The sequence below is a fragment of the Bombyx mandarina genome, chromosome 21, assembly GCF_030267445.1.
Source record: "Bombyx mandarina strain Sakado chromosome 21, ASM3026744v2".
NCBI classification, from domain to species: Eukaryota; Metazoa; Arthropoda; class Insecta; order Lepidoptera; family Bombycidae; genus Bombyx; species Bombyx mandarina.
The window spans coordinates 14,077,865-14,100,538 of record NC_143227.1 but is presented as its reverse complement, the minus strand read 5'-3'; the positions used below and the strand labels follow the sequence as shown (position 1 = coordinate 14,100,538).

The 22,674-nt window shown below is 37.3% G+C and overlaps 1 protein-coding gene and 1 long non-coding RNA gene across 2 annotated transcripts in view; one reads left to right on the top strand and one right to left on the bottom strand.

Annotated features, from left to right (window-relative positions):
- Window positions 1-22,674, top strand: part of LOC149500554 (uncharacterized) — a 274,194-nt gene that overhangs the window by 233,307 nt on the left and 18,213 nt on the right. The gene's annotated exons all lie outside the window — the stretch shown is intronic.
- Window positions 5,347-20,783, bottom strand: LOC149500555 (cytochrome P450 6B1). Its single transcript, XM_089736383.1, has 10 exons — window positions 20,281-20,783; window positions 19,835-20,188; window positions 17,047-17,245; window positions 15,399-15,698; window positions 12,758-12,876; window positions 11,066-11,167; window positions 9,854-10,069; window positions 8,789-8,928; window positions 7,813-7,918; window positions 5,347-7,316 (listed from the first exon to the last, which is right to left on the bottom strand). Exons 2-10 carry the CDS (start codon window positions 20,124-20,126, stop codon window positions 7,144-7,146), a joined length of 1,647 nt encoding a protein of 548 aa, XP_089592509.1. The 5' UTR covers window positions 20,127-20,188; window positions 20,281-20,783; the 3' UTR covers window positions 5,347-7,143.

Genomic DNA, 22,674 nt, shown 5'->3' with positions numbered 1-22,674 from the left:
GGGCAAGGCTGCTCCATTGCACTGCGGAGTGGTTGAGCCTTGCGATTATTTTTATTTTTATCAATAAAAAAATCTTAATAAAAAATCTATACCGAGTGAGGTTGCGCCAGTTAGGTAGCGGGCAGGGGCGAGAGGCTATTTAAAAAAGCAAATGAACGACACGGAGGATGGTTAAAGACTGTGTTTATTATTACAAATAATGCTTATACTATTATAGTATTAAGTAGTATAAGTAATAGTAGTAGTATAAGTAGTATTAAGTAATTAAGAGTATATACTTATACTATATACTCTTAAGCTAAACAATGATGTGTTAATAATGTACAAAGGAGCTTTGTGTCATTAAATGTTATCTTATAGTTTCCTAAAACAAGGGATGGTTCATGTGACGGTTGTTATCACGTGCGTGTCCTCGTCATCGCAGTCTTCGTTTAGTTCTAAAATGTCGGCAAGTTCCTCGTCGGTTATTGCCTCATTTTGGTAGTGTACAATTTTTCTTTAGGAATTTTCTGTATTATAAGAGGGTTTATTTTTGTTGAGTAGTTCCTTATTTTTTTATTAAATCTTTGCGGTATTAAGCTAGAGGTGGAGGGCTTTATCATTTCTTTGTTTTTTAATGATTTTCTAGCTCGGAGCTTAAATTCCTCCTATTATTATAGCTTCCTCTAGGTTTTCGATGTTTCTCAGCTTGATGATGATCACTGTTATTGAATTTAGTTTGTCTAAGAAGGCTATTAAAGCCATTTGTTCGTAGTATTCACGTTTACCTGGGTCAATCTGGATGAGGGTGGTCGCAAGGTGACGAATTTTGTCACCGAAGGCTTCCAGAGTTAGTTTATCCCTGGTCGAGGTCATGAGCTCCTGAACTAACTGTATTTCCGTTCGGAATTCGCCGAACCATTTTATAAGTATAGTCTTAATTTCAGGCCATGTTTTTTCGATGGGCTTTAGTCGGTAGTTGGTTTTGCGGGGTAGCTCTTGCGTGGCTGACGCCGTGCAGTGCCTCGCGCGCCTTTCTCAAGGTGTAGTCTTCCGGCAGGAATTGGAAGAACCTCGGTCTTCTTCTTCTCCCTGTCCTTCTCTGGAGGCGCCGGAGTCTGACATAGCCCGGTCTCTTACCCCCCTCGACCGGGTATCCGTAAATGGATTCCCCAGGTTTTTACGCCGCCGCTCTGCGACAGTGCTTCAACGGCTTTACCCGTTAATTTGTTTCGGATTAAGCATCCTATGATAGGATCCGTTTGCTTGCTATAAGATCGAGTGTATTCTCTACACCTTCGATATAGATACTAAGTGTTTTTCTATTACCATCACACGTAGGTAATAGCATTGATAAAGTAGGATATGCAATTTCGATTGCAACCTTCTCTTCGACTAACGATTCATTGCCTGCTTTACTGCCGCTTGCCATTTTAATAAGTAACTGTAATTACGTACAAGAATTCTATCGAAGATTCACTACTGTACATTTCAGAAAATGTGGGATAAAGGGAGGTTTTTTTCGGGAAATAAGTGGAATTTACACTTACCACCCGAGCATTGCCGATAAAAGGCGATGGTGAGTCTAGTCTCCCGTTGTTGCTCTTGGCTTCTGCTGCCCACTGAAGGTTCTTTGCCCGAGGATGCGGAGACGATGCTTCGGAATGATTCTTCTGAACCGTACCGATTTTACATGAGTTACCGACTGCGCCAGTTAGGTAGCGGGCAGGGGCGAGAGGCTTTTTAAATAAAACAAGTGAACGACACGGAGGATGGTTAAAGATTGCCTCTATTATTACAAATAATGCTTATATATACTCTTAAGCTAAACAATGATGTGTTAGTAATGTACAAAGGAGCTTTGTGCCTAATTAAATGTTATCTTATGGTTTCCTAAAACAAGGGATGGTTCATGTGACGGTTGTTATCACGTTGTTTATCGTTATCACGAGGTCATGTGGGTTACGCCGACATATCTCCCGAATAATTATTTTCTTTATACCTCGAATAGAACTTAAAATTAATATTTTTATAACAAGGAACTTCGTTCTTCGTTCTTATCCGGTGTCCCATGACACCACACATTTTTTTTGTTGTTATTAGTTTGGCACAACTATTTATAATTTTGGCGCGGAGTTTGAGTTGCATATGTATTTAGATTAAAACAGTGTTGTTTTATTGATATCGTAACTAGTGTGTGTTTTGCGAATTTCATTCATAATAGACAAAAACCTCGAACAAAATGTTTGTCTTAAAGGACAATGCCCAAAAGTGGGCCAACTTCATGACAAAACTATTTGTACTTGAAAAACTATGCCTTATTTTTTCATGTTGTTTAGTTTATGTATCAACATTTCTTTCACCCTGGCGTTGTTTTACAAAAAAATAAATTACTTAATTGATAACATCCCAAAACTGAGTGCCATAGTTTTTAAATTCACCAATAGACAAAGGGAAAATTAGCCCATACAGCCTTATAGTAAACTTATATGCTGACAAACGAAAGAGTTGTCTGTGACTTGAACAAGAAATTAAAAAAATTGCTAATGGTTATAATTCACAGACTTTTTAGTTTATTGTTGTTCAATTCAATATTTATCTATTGTAGTAATAATTATTAAAACCATGAATTATTTAATATTTTTAGATATTAATGATTCCATTAGTAAAAATCTCAATGGCCTACCATTACTCTATTCTTATTATATATGATCAGAGAGTTTTGGCAGCAACCCGAGTGAAGCGTCACTTGAAGTTTTATTTTATGTTTTTTTAATAGCTTATTGTGATGTATAATATACAAATTGGGTGTTGTTTTGTGTATTAAATGTCAATAATCGTTGTTCACGATTATTGAGGCATTGGAATAAAACTGTGGCTAACATGGCAGTGACTGTTTTTTTTTTCAAGATAAAAGGTTGCGGAAATTCACGCTCACTCAATGTGCTATTCATCAAGTTGACGTCAAAACTCCCAAAAAGCAATAAAAAGAAATACACCGGATTTTTATTAACATAAAAAATATATAAAAAATATAACTATGACAGACTAGGCTGTATAGGCTACGCTCTTTGCCTGCTTGTTGGCGAATTTAAAAACAACAACAACAATATCGTTGTCGGCTTCCGGATTTCATTTAATTTTATTATTATTATGAGGATATAATAATAATAAAATGTACGTAAGGGCTTATTTCTAGCAACATTAACCACAATTAACTTATTTAATACTGTAAATAATGATGAGAGCGATTATTGATTTCGAAGAAAACAATTAACAACTTAATTTTAGCTGCAGAAAAAAACAGATTTCTCTTAAACCTGGGTGAGAATATAAAAATAGTTTTCTGAATATGAAACGATATTTCTTTGTCTATCAAATTAAGTTAAAATCATCATCACCCGACAACTTTTTTTAGGGGCCCAAACGCCCATAGAAAATGGGCATTGTCCTTTCGCATCGCCAATGGAATTTCGTGTTTTGAGTCACTGAAAATTTAACAGAAAGCTTACGTTAAATCGACTTTATCAAAACAGTGTTTAAAAATAATTTGATCATTGAATTATTCGTGGGCGTATGTGTATCGTATCTGAAGGTGATAAAATAAATTTGTATGAATAACTAACATTTTGTGTATTGATGATTTTTAAGCTATTGCATAGCTTTTATCGCGGGCTTTGAGCGCGGCGACTGAATCAAGAAATTCCATAACAAAAATAACCTGACACCCCCACTACGCCTACTATGTAGCTCGCCTTCAACACATTCACACGTTGCGCTTGTGTAGTGTTTGTAAATAAGCGCACGGCGTGACGTCGCACTGCCGCATGCACATCATGAAAAGTCTGCCCATCTCTCCCTCGCGCAGTCTAGGTTATGAGTGTGAAGGGGACAGTTAATGTTTTGCTTTTGTTAATTTTTATAAATATAGCGTGGTCTTATTTTATTGTTGTTTTAATATTAAATTATTATTGTCGATTTATAATTGCATAAGTTGATAAAAAATGCTATGCAATAGCTTTACCGCGGCAGTCTCCGAGGCCCATTTCTCTATTTTTTTAGTGCTTAGATGGGTGGACGAGCTTACCGCCCACCTGGTCTTAAGTGGTTACTGAAGCCCATAGACATCTACAAGGTAAATGCGCCACCCATCTTAAAATATAACTTCTAAGGTCCCAAGTATAGTTACAACGGCTGCCCCACCCTTCAAACTGAAACGCATCACTACTTCACGGCAGAAACAAGATTTTTCCCGATACTTTCTTGTCATAGTGGTATTTAGCTTAGTTTTTTTACCTACCTATTCGCTGGTAGCCTAAGGGCTATTCTAGCTACGAACGAACGGGTAGGTGAGCTCACGCGCTCAACATCATAGAATTTGTTATCACTAGCCCTAATAAGAAAAATGCTTCGCAGAATCTACCACCGGATCGGAATCGCGACCCACTGAAGATATCCGGCGAAAAACTCGGTGGGCTGTGTCTGTGGGTTAGTTACCAGTTTTTACTGGTGGTAGAACCTCTTGTGAGTCCGCACGGGTAGGTACCACCGCCCTGCCTATTTCTGCCGTGAAGCAGTAATGCGTTTCGGTTTGAAGGGTGGGGCAGCCGTGGTAACTATAATGAGACCTTAGAACATATCTCATGGTGGGTGGCGCATTTACAATGTAGATGTCTATGGGCTCCAGTAACCACTTAACACCAGGTGGGCTGTGAGCTCGTCCACCCATCTAAGCAATAAACAAAAAAAAAGAAACTCAGTGGGCTGCGTCTATGAGTTAATTCGCTTATCAAACTCTTCGATGAGGACGGTGACCGGTGTTTTAAGAGCCTAAAAGCACCGAGAATGGATCCGGGGGATCCGAGAAGACATGTTTAGGGGGACGGCGGCTTTGAATTGCCCCGTCGCCTGGGTCGGATGTGTAATTAGCGGCGGTCACGCTAAAAGGGTTATCATGTCGCGTCGCTTTATCTAAGTATTAGCTTAGCAGCACTTAGTTGATGTTCAGAACCCAACCGTCTGTTTGCGTTGTAATTGTGAGAATTCTTTATTAAAACAGCAACTCTGACATCTTTTGCTTGTCACTTGTAGCGTATAGAAAAGCTATTTTAAAATATTTATAAGGTGATTTAGTCCGATGAGTATTATAGTTTTATAGTGTAAATTTATGTATAAAATAATATGTGCGTATTGTGTTGCTTTTGGGTTTTTGTAACTTAAATTTCTCTTCTCTGTTCACTTTCTACCTATATGTGATTTTGTTTGTGGAAAAATATTTGGTTATTGTTTTAGCTATTTTTTTAAATATTATATGTTTGTATTGTACTGTTTGTTTCCCAAATAAATAAACTCAAAATGAAACACATATTATTTAAAAAAAACTTTTATTCGAATAAACTCGGTTCTACCGAAAACAACTGGCGACGAAAAGATCGCTCAGTCATCTCTGACGCCTTCATAATTAATTGCACAAAATAATAAGCACAATGCAAATGTACTTAAATAATATCTAAGCCGAGAAAATAGTTAGATGTCTAACCGGAAACATTTATCTAGACATTCTTAATTTAAAATTACATATTGTTTTGGTATGCGTGCTAATATATTACAAAGTATGCTCTGTTAATCTTATCTTATTTTCAGAAAATGTTGTTTTATTCGTGTTTTCAATAATCAACTCTTCCCGACATCTATTGGCGAATAATAATACTATTTTTCTTAATTGAGGGAAACTTACCGCTTTAAAGACACAACAAGATGGCGTTATCAAAAAAAAAACCATCATCATCTGGTTATTATTAAACTTAAAGTAATCCTTTACCTCGGTTCAAGTTATGGAGAGCTTCAGAGGAATATCTTTTAATGAGCACGTATCATTTGCTCGTTTGGACATTGATCAGATTGAGTCACGCACACATGCAAAGACATTTTGAAAATAGCATCAACGCGATTCAGGTGTTACCGAATTTATTCTACTATATAACGTCTATTTAGCAATAAATGTTTGTCAATACATTTCCCTTACCGACGAATACGATTCCATTACCGACTATAACAAATAAATTTCGCATCGTACTGAATCATAAGTACAAATCGAGAGGTGAGCTATTCTGGTTTGAGCGACATTCCGCTTAATACGCGACATTTCGTCTTCTCGCAATAAAACTGCATAATCTCTAAAACTTACCAATTTTACAGGAGAGCGTTTTAAAGGCTTAATATAATAGATATATATATTTTTTTAACATGAATCTTAATTGCAACATTAATTTTTTATTTTTTAACAGTTACATTATCTGTCTTTTAAAGTAAGATAAAATTACGTATTAATTTTGTTAATAATAGTCAAAACATAGGTAAACTAAAACTAAACTTCGCTTTTTATGAGTATTGATGAGAATAATACTGGTGATACCAAATGTTTACGCATATTAACTCATTTCCGAATATTTTTGGAAAATATACACTTTTAATACGAAAAGGCGAATTATCTTTGTAATAATAATTAAAGGTGCCTTTTATTTGATATTAGCATCAACAGTTCGATGCGTTTAATTGAACTTCAATTAAGTTTACTCCATTCAAATAGTTGAAGAAGTTTTTTTGTTATGATTTAAATTTCTCTCCTGTAAATTTGCAAGGACGTCGCTTAAACCAAATAGCCTCCATCCTTCGGAATAGCTTCGCTGAAGTGCCAACAACAGCTGGCCGTAGTTTCAAATCAATCACATAAACTGGTGTTTCCCAACATGGAGCCCACGCCCCGCAAGGGAGCAATTTGATAATTAAGGGGGGCAATCGCACTAAATGAATATTAAAAATATGTATTAAAATTATTTTGAATTTAAATTTCAATTTTTTATTTTAAGTTTTAAAATATTAATTACAGTGTTTTGATAACAATTTCATAGTGATTTCTTCCTAAAACCTATCATTTATGTTTCTTAAGTGAACAAATCAATATTTTAATGTTAAAAATTCTGTATGGGGGTGGCATAAAAATTTTAGAAACGTTACAGTGGGGCATTGCACAAAAAAGGTTGGGAAACACTGGCTTAAACCATTAGCGCGATTACGAACGAACAAACAGAATCGAATTACATAATAAATTATAAGATTACGTGTATATCACGACTGGTTGGTTTTGGATCAAAGATGATACTGTCATAACAGGCTCAGTTTGACTAAGGAGTTGTCGGGGTGGAGGGTGAGGGGAGAGCAGCAGTCTGCCGCGAAGGGTCTGGTGCGCGGCTGAGCAGGAGACGCCGGCGTGATCACGACGTACTGCAACACTTTGACTAGACAGCACTTCATCTGGATCATTGCGAACCTTTTACCTGGAAAATGGAAATCTTCAAACACGGAACTAGACTTGAAGAAAGAAATAATAATAATAAAAAGAAGTGTGGTGTCGTGGGACACCGGATAGGAACGAAGTTACTTATTATAAAAATATTAATTTTTAGTTCTATTCGAGGTATAAAGAAAATAAAACTGGAGGTTTCGGTAGTAAATTAAACGGCAGTCACAAGACGTGACGTCATTTGTGGTGAATAGGGCGTGATATATGGATAGCTCGTTGCATACCATTAACATTACGTGTATAACGAAATCACGATCAAGTATAAAAAGGTAATTTTAAAAATTATGTTTAAAAAACTGTGCCGACATAAAGGGAAACAGACCTCATGAACATAAGGAACAATTAATAGAAATCTAAAGTGTATCTGCTGATCACGCAACTTCTCCAATCATTCAGCCTGATCCGAGCGTAAATTACCACGGAATAGATAAAATTCCGTGTAAATTACTATAATCGATAGTATATCATACCTATGCAATAACGAGGTCCATCCCCAAAAGGCATATAGACTCCTGGGGGAGGAACGTAGCCGGCTGACCACCTCTCAGGATAAAAGTCGTCAGCGCGTTCGAAGTACTAGAAAACACCATTATTATAATCAATCAAACGAAGTGAAGTATTACGGATGAAGCGTGGGAGAGTCATTTTGTTGCTTAGCTAGGTGGAAGAGCTCACGGTCCACCTGGTGTTAAGTGGTCACTGAAGCCCATAGGCATCAGCAACTTAAATGGCACCATCGTTTTTTTTTTCCAGACAGAGTGCCAAGCCTATGAGGTTTCCGCGCTTAGGGGGCGCGAGGTATATGGGTTGACGGTCCCCTGATCTTAGGAGCGGACCGCGGGCCAAGGTGTTGTTTTTATTGCTTATATGGTTGGGCGAGCTCACAGCCTGCCTGGTGTTTAGTGCCCATAGACATCTAGAACGTATATGCCGCCACTCACCTTGAGATATGAGTTCTAAGGTCTCAGTATAATTACAACGTCTGCCCCACTCTTCAAGCCGAAAGGCATTCCTGCTTCACGGCAGAAATAGGCAGGGTAATGGTACCTACCTGTGCGGAATCATAAGACGGCCGCCAATTATAATTTTGCGGGTTTGATTTTTATTACGCGATGTTATTCCTTCACCGTGGAAGTCAATCGTGAACATATATTTACCAAGTACGTATTTCATTAGAAAAATTGATACCCGCCTGCGGGACTCGAACACCGGTGCATCGCTCAACACGAATGCACCAGACGTCTTATCCTTTAGGCCACGACGACTTGATGTCAAATGTCACCACATATACTCGTAGTTCGTTAATGACAATGTCTAAAGTAAACAGTAAATAGACAACGTTCTCAAAACTCATCCGGGTGTCCTATGCGCGAAATACAACAAACCCTTAAAATATTCGAGTCTCTCAAATTGAACCTTAATGCTTATTAAAAATAAAACACAAACTTGGCTGTCCCTTTGGATTCCCAGCGTCGGAAACAGAACTATTGTGCCTTTCTCAACGACTTTCTCGGTTCCCGGTATAAGATAGTCTTTGGTACACATACGTTGTATGCTTGGAAAGGGTGGATACAAACGCAGGGTCTCTGAAAGAAAAAAAAAACCTTTTTTATAATACCTCTCTCGCGCGGTCTAGCTCATGAGTGTGAAGGGGACAGTTAATGTTTTGCTTTTGTTAATGATTATAAATATAGCGTGCTCTTATTTTATTATTGTTTTAATATTAAATTATTATTGTCTAATTATAATTGTATAAGTTGATAAAAAATGCTATGTAATAGCTTTACCGCGGCAGTCCCCGAGTGCCACACATGTGTTTTTTTGCTATAAAAAATAAGACTTTGGTCAGCTTAATATTTAAAATGTCGATGGACATGACGGTAGTCGACCGTCGTAAAGTCTGACACAGTAAACGTAAGATTAATCGATAAAACTAATATTACTTACGTCTACGAGCTACGAAAACCGGTGCAATTACTTATGGAAGAGATGTTAAAATTGCTTACGTTTCCCCAATTTTTATCTATTTATTAAAAAACTAGCTGACCCGGCAGACTTCGTAGTGTCGCAATCGATAAATAAAAGACCTAAACCTTTGTATAGAATAAGCTTAAAACAAACAAAAGGAATCCGACGGGGGCACATCAAAGGAAAAACTAAATTATTATTTTTATTTAATTCCGAGCATTTTCCTATTTATCTACCTCTTAAACCTTCCCTGGACTTCCACAAATAATTTAAGACCAAAATTCAAATCGGTCCAGCCGTTCTCGAGTTTTAGCGAGACTAACGAACAGCAATTCATTTTTATATTATTATATATAGATAGATTTAAAAATGCCTGAGTGTTTTATTAATTTGTCCATACTTATAAAACTAACAAATATGTTAATAAGTTTATGGCTTAAAATTAGTATTATACCCATCAAATATGTCTATAGTATTTAAATACACAGTTTCTGAAAATACATAAAATCGACTAACATTAATATTCTTTTTACAAATGCTAACCTTGTATTACCATCTCCATGTAGATTAACTCTTGTAACATCTCAAAAGTCATCTTGCCGTAATTTCGGCTCAACACCTCTCTAATCTCCTGTCTCATCTTCTCCTGGACCCTCAGATCAGCTGCCAGTTCGAGGAAGAGAAACGCTAAGGTCGAAGAAGTAGTTTCAAATCCACCAAGGAATATAATAAATGCGTTGGCGGAGATTACTATGTCCGCTGTGAAAAGAACTTGACATTAATATTGTTACGCCGGTAAGAGTAACGCCATCTGTCGACGAATAGTCGAACGAATATCGAGGGATCTAGGAGCACCTAGAACGCTCGAGAAGTACAACGCCATCTATTGTCAGATAGCGGAAACAATACTAGAGATGTGTGGAATATTCTCGATAATTCTAGGGATGTGGTATCGACTATAAAAGCGTTGGAGGGATGGCACGCAATCAGTCAGTAATCGGAACTACTCGAAGCGAAACAGCGAACGGATCACCTGAAGCGAAGCGGAACAAGCGAATTGAGAATTTTAAAGTGTTTGTTAAGTGTTCTAAGTGTTGAATACAGTTTTTAGTTGTACTTTGGTGGAATTTTATTTATCCCGAACCCCAGCGCGTAACAATATTGAGAACATTAATAAAGTAAAGGAACCGACCATTGAAAAATGTAGTATATCTGCTATATTCGTTTTCGGGGTTCAATGTCCTATCGGAGACAGATTTTATTAATAGAAACTTTTAACGGCGATATAGATTCTTCGAAGCACTGCTTTTTCTAGGGCTAGTATTAGCAAATTATCTCAGGTTGAGACGGTGAGCTCACCCACCCGTCCGCGCGTAACTTGAATAGCCTTTTTTTTTTTATTGCTTATATGGATGGGCGAGCTCACAGCCCACCTAGTGTTAAGTGGTTACCGGAGCCCATAGGCATCTACGAATTAAATGCGCCACCCACCTTGAGATATAAGTTCTAAGGTCTCAAGTATAGTTACAACGGCTGCCCCGCCCTTCAAACCGAAACGCATTACTGCTTCACGGCAGGAATAGGAAGGGTGGTGGTACCTACCCAAGTGGACTCACAAGAGGTCCTACCACCAGTAAAGCCTCTTAAGCTACCAGCCAACAGGTAAAGAAAGTTACAGTTATCGTCGTCAAGAATGACGTGGAAGCTCTTTCAGATGCGCGCAAACCTAGAAATATCACTAACGCCTGTACTCACTTATTTCTACATCATCAGGATCGTCTGTTTTTTTATTATTTGCGTCATCGTTTCGTAGATTCATCATCATGTCGATGAAGTCACCACGTTTCTCCTGTTCACCTGAAGGAAAAAACATCTAGTACACCGAACGCTCAACCACATATTACTAAGGATCGATAGATGATTATGAGTCCAGCTTCACTTGCAGTCGACATAAGAAAACGCCCACATTCCCAACTGCAATGGAAAGTTTATACTCGGCTGAAGTTAGCTTATCATTCATGTGTAGTAAGGTTTCAATCACAGATCATAGAAACAAGAAAAGATCGTCGGTCGTATTGAATAAAGAAGAATTCGGTTGTATTGACAGATCGGTCGGCTCGGCTTACGTTCAGTAGCAAAGTTTTGAGTTTAATTAGGACCCTACAGGACCCTACATTGACTGCTTCGGATCGGCACGAGTAATCGCCACGAGACGGGTATCCGGCATCTCATAAGATTTTCAAGAAATCTTGTAAGATTAATAAACCCGTCCAACTCGGGCTGACGTCACTCGCCTTATCGACACGTGTGACGTGCTGCGTACCCAACCGCTGGAGGTTACTGTGTTTCTATGATCTGTGGTTGCAATGTATCGAGCCATTATGAAGTAAGACAGTCGCACATAGCTCGTCACTAATACAGTCGCATTATATCTGTACTAATATATAAATCTTAGTGGTTTTTACGGATGTTCCGTTATAACTACTGAACCATGCATCCAATTGACTTGAAACTTGGATCCATGTAGAAAATACATGTACTTAATGGATAGGCTAATATTCATGATTGTTACTATGGACTCCCTAATAATAATGACAATAAATAATAATGCTAATTTTAAATGCCCAGCGAAACGGGCGAGTACGGCTTGTATTGTATAAGAACCTCATAAATCAGTGTTCAGCAAGCGTACCGTATTTAATAAGAAATAAATAAATAAATAGCGTATATCTTAACTTATCTTTGTCTGAACTTACTCTGACATACAAAATAATAATAATTACCAAAAGCATAATACGCTAAGCTACTTATTTAATATTGGATAATAAATAGACGTAAACACACATGAATTAAAAATTTCAAATAATTGAAATTGCAAAAATGTTGGTAGTGAATTCGTTCACCGGTCGCAATATTTAGATTTGTGTGGCTTTTTGAAATTGAATAGCCTTTTAGCTATACTAATATTATAAAGCTGAAGAGTTTGTTTGTTTGAACGCGCTAATCTCAGGAACTACTGTTTCGATTTGAAAGATTATTTCAGTGTTAGATAGCCCATTTATTGAGGAAGACTATAGGCTATATTACATCAGGCTGAGATCAATACAAACGGAGCACCAATAAAGAATATTTCAAAATCGGGCTTTTGAGAGCTTCCGCTGCGTGCGCTGCAGAAACGGTTAAAGTTTCGCTAAAATAATGTATGACAGAATTGTTCCCCTTTAAAAGACTATAAAAAAGTCCGCGACAGCATATGTCTATATGTTAAGGTTCGCTCACTATAACGTATTTTTATGCTAACCAAGTTTGTTTTAAAATAAAGCAGTATTTGTGAACTATTCCACGCGGACGAAATCGCGGGCAAAAGCTCTTATAGTTATAATATATAGACTATCTTCTATATAGTTTGGTAGAGGTAGTGAATATTTAAATTGATTCAGAATTTACCACTTTCGCGAGCTCTGAGCACGCTTGTCACGACGTTATGGAAGAAATCGTGAGTCTTCTTCGGTATTATCCTCATTCTAAAGAAGAGGACGAACGCTGGCCAGAACTGACGCATTGTTCTGAAAAAAATTTGTATTAATCAGACTTGTTTTTTTTTTTCAATACTTTTCGACGTTATAAAAGTTCCGGTTTGTATGATAGATAGCTTGTTAGGTAGATGTTTTTCAGCATTTAAAAAAAAATATTCGTTTAATACATTTCTGATTTTTCAGCATTCCTAAACGCTTCAAGTAATAAATATTATGGCTCCTATAAAAAATAATAAACACGTAAAGGAAAATCTTGACTCAACGACTGACTCTTTAGGGTCCTGCCCTTAAATCTACTAAAGAGGTAATTATAACGACCAAAGCTGATAGGATAAAAAAAAAGTCCTGGATTTAATTGGAACATTGAATACTGAAATTTTACGTTTGTCTTAAAGTTGGGTGACGCATTTACGTTGTAGATGTCTGTGGGCTCCAGTAACCGCTTAATAGCAGTTGGGCTGTTGGCTCGTCCACCCATCTAAGCAATAAATAAAAAATAAATAAACTTTGATTGACCATTTATCATGCCCTCCGATTTTGCTAACGCTGAAAATATCACTGATTTCCTTCATGAATTAGTTGATGAGCAAGCCAGGGCCCCCACATATATTATCCCGACTATCAATCCCGCTGGCAATTACCAACTTTATCAATGAAATTAACACTTAAATCATGTTCACAAAAGACCTCTATAATGACGGAATAATATTATTATCGTGTAATAAAAATCAAATCATGCGGGTTTTATAATTTGCATAATCACTATACAATCGAGATATTGACCTGACGTCGCAAGATAGGTGGCGACATTCTCTTTGTGAAGTTTATGAGCAATAGAGGCCGCGTATTCATTCGTCTATAGGATTAGAATGTAGGATATCCGTCCATCCTACACCCCAACGCCAAAAACTTCCTTTTTTTGTGTTACATACACTACACATTTTGCGGTAGGCAGCGACTTGGCTCTGCCCCTGGCATTGCTGAAGTCCATGGGCGACGGTAACCACTCACCATCAGGTGGGCCGTATGCTCGTCAGCCTACAAGGGCAATAAATAAATAAAACTTTATACAATGGAAATACACCCGTGCGTCATAGACTATGCCAGTCCTCCTTCTAGCGTTGTATTCGTCACTGCGGAGAGTCGTGATCACCCTTCTGTTTCACCTTCTAAAGCACGATCTTTCTCCATCTCTTTTTGCCTCTGGCGGTGTGGAGGGCCATGCCAGAAAAAACTTAAATATCGTGTAGAAAAATAGCTATGGTATTTAACTATCATACTAGATATTTTTTTATTGCCCTTGCAGGCGTACGAGCAAAGGCCCACCTGATGTTAAGTGGTTACTGTCGCCCGTGGACTTCAGCATTGCTAGAGGCGGAGCCAAGCCGCTGCCTACTTAAGATTTGGCCTACCAGCTAAAATCACCAGTATCCCGATCCAGAGGATATTCCAAGTATTAAATTCTATTTTCTTAAAGTCAAAAACCTAAATTACAAATATGTATCTAAATACAATACTTGCAATATTCACCTCAAATAAAGTACATTTTAAATTCGAAATTCATTTGGAAACAAAAAAGAAATTAAGTACCAATATAACAATGAAAAACTTCTCAGAAAACCGAATGAAAATTGCAATAGTTAAACTGTGGCTTCGCTTCTCAGAGGTGTTCATGTTTGAATTAAAAGTACGATTTAATTGTTAAATTATTGTTAATTAATTTGTTAATTGTTAATTATCTTATTGTTAATTTGTTAATTGTAATTATCTTATCTGTTTATCAACTGATTTTTATGTTTCGTCAATATAAATAATTTTTTTGGTGACATTCACTCCTTTTCAAGACGTATGTAACTAAACAAAGCAGAAAAGGTAATAAAGGGTTTTTCATTGTTAAATGTCTGAGCTTTTTGCCACTCATCTGTAAACGCTATAAGAGTTAGGACATTGACTTTTTAAACAAACTTTAATTTAGGACGTACAAAAATTTATTTACAAATCGAGACAAATATTTTCTATATGCTTTTGTTTTTCTGTTCATTTTTGTTTCGTTTTTTTTTTTAATTGTTTTAGCACAGAGGTCTGAGTATTTTCGATACAAAACTTTCACAACAAAATCAAATGTTGCATATTGTAGTCGTCTACAGTATTATTATAAAAAAAACACGTGAAAGAAAGTTATTTGTGGCGCTTTCAAATATTAACTCCTAAGCCGATCATCAAAGGAGCTTCCGTATATACTGCCAGGAGTATATCATCCAGATACTACTGCTATTCCCGAGTGATAGAATTGGATCGCAAAGCCACATATAAAAGCTAGCTTCTCATAAAGCCATGGGGTTTGAGCTGTTAATTTTATTACCAAATTCGTACAGTCTTACTGGTTATAGGACGTCTTGTGAGTCCGCACGGGTATGTAACACCACCCGGCCTATTTCTGCCACAAAACAAATGCGTTTCGATTTTAATCCCATTATTAATCCCATTATTAGTATCCCAATTTCTCAATATCCCAAATATCACATCATTAATACAACTATTCAATTACTTACTTTTCAAATACATTATATAAAGATTTCTCGTAATACGCTTGAAGTGCAACCGCAAATGGATCGTCAGGCTTATCCATAACTAGACTCTTCAGTCCAAAGGCGCAAGGGACTATCGCGTCGGCTGTATACCCCCCCACCAACTCCTCAGAGTCCACCAGCGCATAAGCATCTTCTATATTAGAATTGCTGTCCACGTTTTCGATATCCTTGTTCTTGTTTTTGATTCGATTCCTCAAACGTATGAGGAACTCATCGGCTGTGTTATCTATCAACGGGAACATTCCTCGTAGCTTGTTCGGCCTAGAAGATGTTTGAAGTAGAATTAGTTCTATAAAAATACTAGTTGTACTCGACCTCATCGTTGTGTAAGAATAACATTAATTTTTTATTGTCTTTATCATTAGGGGGTCCAACTCTCATATAAATATTAGCCTATCCATTAAGTACATGTATTTTCTACATGAATACCAAGTTTCAAGTCAATCGGATGCATGGTTCAGTAGTTATAACGGAACATCCGTAAAAACCACTATAGATTTATATATTAGTATAGATAATACAATATATTTGTAGCTGTCTATCTCAAGAACGTTTACTATGAGTTACAAAATTCAAGTCTATGATTTAGTGGGTTATGACTCCTGGTGTTCATAAAACTTTTGTTAAGGTACACAATAATCAGAAGTTAATACTGTTTCTGCTACATCCATATGGTCAGTCGGTTATAGAATAAAGCAGATCTTATGACACAAGGAATCCCAGAGGTCAAAATGCGCAGCAATCATTGGCATTTCCAAAAAATCTAAGATGAAAGATAAGAGGACATCTTATCTAAGCCCCCCTTTTCTAACTGCCGTGCTTGAAGTTGTTGGAAGAAGTCTCAAATCGAGCAGCGGCACCGCTATAACACACTCCAATCGCTGTCACCAATGTGAGTCCGCACGGGTAGGTATCACCACCACCCTGCCTATTTCCACGCGAATTAGTAATGCGCTTGGGATTGAAATGTGAAGTAGCGTTCCACTGTAAAACTAAGTCTTAGAACTCATGCCTCGTGATGAGGTCGACAGCATTTTCTTTGTTGTCTGCAGGCCCTAGTAACCACTTAGTTTAACACTTAACACAGTATGAGGATAATGAACTCATTTCCCCATCTAAGCAATAAAAAATATAATATCAGATGAGCTGTCATGATGTGGTCATCTATATCTATACTTCTATACTAATATTATAAAGAGGAAATATTTGTTTGTTTGTATTGAATAGGCTCCGAAACTAATGAATCGTTTTGAAAAATTCTTTCACTGTTTGGAAGCTACACTATTCCCGAATGACACTAAAAACTATTGATGATAGAATAAAATAATGTACTACGACTTTGTAGAACACATTATTATTTGCAAAAAGTGTCGCGACAACATATGTGTAACTATTATAGTTATGCCGCAGTAAATGTTCTTTTATCTTAAAAAAAAAAAAAAAACCTCAAATATTGTTGAAATTTTTGTTAAAGACCCGAGCGGAGCCGGAGCGGGCCGCTAGTCTTAAATAAAAAGCGGTTCTAAATCAGCACCATCTCAACAACGTCCATAAGACAACAGACGCGATTTCTGTCAAAAAAATTACTAGAAGAATTAAGAATACTCACGAAAAGATTGGCGAAATTTTGGCTCTTAATTTTTTCCATTCGTTTCCTCGCAGGAAAAGTACCGATCCAGCCAAAGGATCTACTTCCTTGTTGAAGAAGAATCCACGGTCCACGAAATGCTGGAAATCGTTCACGCAGACCCTTTTAATGAGCTCTGGATCTCTGATTACCAACGTGCGCTGATAGAACTGATGCGTACCTGTAAGCCAGGAATTTTGTTTAGTACACTAAGTTTTTTTTTACTTTCCACATTATGTACTTTAAAAGAGACTTTTAGGTAACTCTTACGATTAAAAACAGATGTGTGGGGTCGTGGGACACCGGATAGGAACGATGTCGCTTATTATAAAAATATTAATTTAAAGTTCTATTCGAGGTATAAAGAGAATAAATCTAGAGGTTTCGCAACAACCCACGGTCATTCGGTAACGTGCGAACTTATTGTGGTACACTTCATTCACGGTTGTTTGCATAAGAGTTAGTGTATTGCGCAAGCGAACGCTCTGAGATCGTGGTCAATAATTTTTTATGATAAAAAGATATGTTATTTTTTGTACGTTATTACAAAGTTAAGTCGTACACTATACGCTTTACTAATTTGTACGTTATTACAAAGTTAAGTCGTACACTGTGTGCATTACTAATAAAAATCTTACGTTACGGACGTTTTTTCACGGTTAGGTACCCCTCCGCATCGTCCCATAAGGAACTTCGTTCCATAAATAACGATCAAAATCAAACACATTCATGAAACGGTAATCAAGTTAAAAGCAAATAGCATGTCGACCCCTACGCAGTTTTTCCCCCTTCAATGCGCCGACACCGAACAACTTCTACCATGATTATTTCGCTTCCTAAACAGTCAGGCGTTGAAACATCCTAATTTATTTATAGCTGTCGCACGATCAAGAGTGTCGTGTCGGTCACAGTAAAAGAGTTTTCAGTTACTACTGAGTTTTGTTAGTTCTTAACGATAACGATCTAATTCAATATCAAACAAATCGTATCGGTTGTTAGAAAAAGGCGTTCGTCGCTCTCGACTGAACGTGCAATAAATTTCATAACTATTACGCGGTCATGACTATGTATTTGTATTTGTATAATATATACTTTTCGAAGACTCTTGAACTGGATATATATGAGGCCGTCAGCGTAAAAGTGGCCTCACTCACAAGAAAGAAAGAAAGAAAGCAAGAAAGAAATCATTTATTCGCCAAGCATAGTGAAAATGAGTTATTACATAAGTTAAAAGAAGCGTGTATGCTTTGTCATTATTTGACATGCGAATTTTAGTCCAGTGCAACATATTATAATATTATATAATTTACCATTCATTCATCCATAATTATAAGAGATATAAGTTCTAAGGTCTCAGTATAGTTACAACGGCTGCTCCGCCTTTCAAACCGAAACGCATTACTGCTTCACGGCAGAAATAGGCAGGGTGGTGGTACCTACCCGCGCGGACTCACAAGAGGTCCTACCACCAGTAAGAATAGTATAAGACAAACTCTACTCCAGTGGGGCGAAGACCATGAACGAAGATAATCACTTGCGTTCAGACGTGCCATATGCTCATTCGTCTTCATATAAAAACAAATAATTTAACCATCAACCTTAAAGACATTAACATTTGGTCGCTAATGACGTTCTGCTTATTATTAGCTTAGACAAGGTTCATTAATTTAACTCAAAAACATGTTTTTACTTCATTCCATTTGAAACATCGGTGTCTTTGATTCGATGTCTCAATGGTACATTGACGTTATGCCGTCAATTAATTGTAACTTAGCTACTAGCGTCACCTTCATAGATAATAGATAATAGACTTAATATTTAAGGTCATCTTTTTCTAATCTATCTTAATGTACTTAAAGTTAAACTTGTTTTCGTTGGCAAAATTCAGGCATTAACAATCGCTTCATTGTACTCCTTCGTTGTAATTACACATCACTGATTATTTTTTTCAATAAGACATTACGATTGCTATTGACTGTAAATATCTATGCAGCCATTGTTACGATAACATTTATTTTGATCTAGATTATAGGTTAAAGAATAAGATCTAAAAATAGAAGTAAAACTGTACACGAATTAAAGTAAGCCTACCGTAGTATAAAGTAAATCATATAATAATAATAACTGGTGGTCCCGCAGTAGTCGAAATTCGACTATAATTAATTGAAATTATAAGTTTTGAACATTATTATAATTCTATTGTCAACAGTCAAAGACATTAATATTATAAGACCAAGACTACACTATAGACAAGTAGTATTAAAGACAAACAATATTAATCTATTCTCAATTTGATCACAGACTTTAAGCAATAACAAAAGTTTGACAATAAGCAAAGAGTGCATATGTAAAATAGATGGTAGTGCGTGTAATGTTTTTATTTATTGATGTAATGTATTTTTATGCTCTCTTTCTCTTTATTCTCTATAAGTGTGGGAAATTTCGTACCCCTCCGCGACGCGATTTTCGTAAAAAGTGGTACAAAGGGATACATGTCTGTATGTTTATATACCTATATATGCATATATGTGTATATGTATTTACTGGATTGGTACACCGCACGTGATTCGTTTCCAAATAATTCTTGTCCACATAATGGTTGTCTGGAGGAGATCGCTCTTAGCGATAAGACCGCCAATTGTACTTTTTTTTGTATTTAATGTATCACATCGTTTAGTTGTTTTTTGGTGTACAATAAAGAATACAAAATCTTTCTCTACAAAGTTTTTGTTCACATATTAACAAATAGACAGGATATTGCTAAACTCACCTAAAAACCGTTGATCTGTATACGTATCATAGATATTTTTGAAGCACATCCCTCCCTGCTCCCTGAATAGTACGACAGACAGTATATGTCCGACCACGGGCAAAGCCGGGGGTGAGAATATGCCTCTGTCCTTCCAGTAGTCATGATCGTATGTGGTCACGGTCAGGACGAGGCCGCAGATCCAGAGAGTAAAATACACGTGCCATAGGACGCTGGAGCCGAATGTCCAGTCTTCTAAGAGCCACGAGAGGAACACCACGGCTTCAACCAACGATCTCCGGAAGCCAAACATTTTGTTCTAAATTTCAATCATCCTAACCTCAGCTTAACACATTCCATTATGTTTCGGTTTTGCTGTTGGAATATCAAAAATATATGAAGATCAGTAAATCATTTAATTAATTAAGGCAGCGATTTGATTGTTTTCACGTCCGTAAGCTACTTACCATCAGATGGGCCGCATACACGTTTGTCTATAAACGCAATAAAAAAAACACTGAATACTACAAAAAATTATTCGTTCTTGTAATCAAATTTTATAGAGAAAAAAACACTTAAAAGATCAAATTTAATAGTAAGCTTTTCAGGCGTGTAATTAAATATTATATACACTTTATTAAATCTTTGGACAACAAATTTTATTTCAAGTTATTGTTTTAAATAAGAATTTATAAAAACCTTCACCGATCAGACTGACACCGATCACCGTACTTTTGTGAATATATACGAATTTCGAAGAAAAACAAAAAAAAAACCAACTGCAATCCAAAACACCAAACAGGTCGCATTCCACTTCGATACGGTTGAATGTTAAATGTTATTTTGTTTTTATAATTAGGAGGAAAAAACATTCGAAATATAAAAACACGTATTACACGAGTCGGTTGTCGATTGCGCGCGCGTCTCAATGGCCAAGCGCGTTAACAAGACGTCCGCCATTTTTGATGTTGTAACGGAGAAAGTCTGGCGCAGGGCCGCACTTTAGTGCTCTTACTCGTATATTAACAATAAAAAACGTGTGGCACTCGGGAACTGCCGCGGTAAAGCTATTGCATAGCATTTTTTATCAAGTTATGCAATTATAATTAGACAATGATAATTCAAGCTTAAAACAATAATAAAACAACACAACACAACAACCGCGCTATATTAAGCATTAATAAAAGCAAATATAACTTTGTAGGTATATACGACAAAGGGAAGATCTTCCACCGAGCGGGTGATATTGCTCGGTAGACCGACGGTCCTAATGTTGTTGTTCGGAACTTGTATATATGCATATATATATGCTTGTCTTGAAAATGTCGTAAGCGAGATTCAGGCATCTGTCAAATATCTTGCGTTGTATGATGGCTACCCGCCACATCACTCCCCTGTGGGTCGTAGGTCTTTAACAAACTTGCGAAGTCGTGCCATGTAATCTGTTACGTTGACGGTATCGCTTACTTCAGGGTTAAAAAATTCTCCTGGTAAACGTAGCGCTTCTCCATATAAAAGTTCCGCACACTACCCGCCACAACTTTCCCCTTCACACTCATAAGCTAGACCGCGCGAGAGAGAGATGTGCAGACTTTTCATGATGCGCATGCAGTGTGATGTCACGCCACGCTCTTATTCACAAACACTACATAAGCGCAACGTGTGAGTGTTGAACGCGAACTACATGGTAGGCGGTTTTGTTCGTTACGAAATTTCTTGATTCGGTCGCCGCGCTCAAGGCCCGCGATAAAAGCTATACAATAGCTTAAAAATCGATTAAAACTACTCAACTAAAACTTCTTATTCGAAATAGTGTTACAGTGATAGTAACGTGACTGAAAAACACACGCTAAGTGTTTAGCCTTAATAGACACTAAGTAAGGTCAGTGGACTTTATTTATGCGTAGATGGGTATCTAAGCAATAAAAAAAAAGAATAAAGAATATAGAATACAACGTAAATGCACCACCCACCTTGAGATATAAGTTCTAAGGTCTCAGTATAGTTACAACGGCTGCTCCAGCCTTCAAACCGAAACGCATTACTGCTTCACAGTAGAAATAGGCAGGGTGGTGGTACCTACCCGTGCGAACTCGAATAAGTCCTACCACTTTTAACACCATCTTGAAAAATGAGGTTGACACATCCTTCACGACCGACTGTTTCGCGGCAGAAGTGGGTAAAATAATGGTACCCACCCGTTCGGTCTGATAATACGCCCAACCACATTTCAAAGTCTCGAGGCGGCATAGACGTTGTGTCATCTATCGGCTTCGGCAACTACTTACAACTAGGTGGGCACTCAGCTCACTCACTCATCTATGCAAGATTTAACAAAAAACCATGAAGTTTTCACCTAATACAGCTGTAAGTGAAGTTGAAGTCGTCGTGGCCTAAAGGATAAGACGTCCGGTGCATACGTATACAGCGATGCACCGGTGTTCGAATCCCGCCGGCGGGTACCAATTGTTCTAATGAAATACGTACTCAACAAATGTTCACGATTGACTTCCACGGTGAAGGAATAACATCGTGTAATAAAAACCAAACCCGCAAAATTATAATTTGCGTAATCACTGGTGGTAGGACCTCTTGTGAGTCCGCACGGGTAGGTACCACCACCCCGCCTATTTCCGCCGTGAAGCAGTAATGCGTTTCGGTTCGAAGGGTGGGGTAGCCGTTGTAACTATACTGAGACCTTATAACTTATATCTCGAGGTGGGTGGCGCATTTACGTTGTAGATGTCTATGGGCTCCAGTAACCACTTAACACCAGGTGGGCTGTGAGCTCGTCCATCCATCGAAGCAATAAAAAAAAAATTTATATTATTTTTTACAATTCGACCCTGGCTCATCTTAGG

Coding starts and splice junctions, on each gene's coding strand:
- LOC149500555 (XM_089736383.1), bottom strand. CDS start 20,126: ATGTTTGGCTTCCGGAGATCGTTGGTTGAAGCCGTGGTGTTCCTCTCG. Junction 12,877..15,398: donor TTATATAATGTATTTGAAAA/GTAAGTAATTGA, acceptor AATTTTTTTCAG/AACAATGCGTCAGTTCTGGC. Junction 11,168..12,757: donor GCTCAGAGCTCGCGAAAGTG/GTAAATTCTGAA, acceptor TTTTTCCTTCAG/GTGAACAGGAGAAACGTGGT.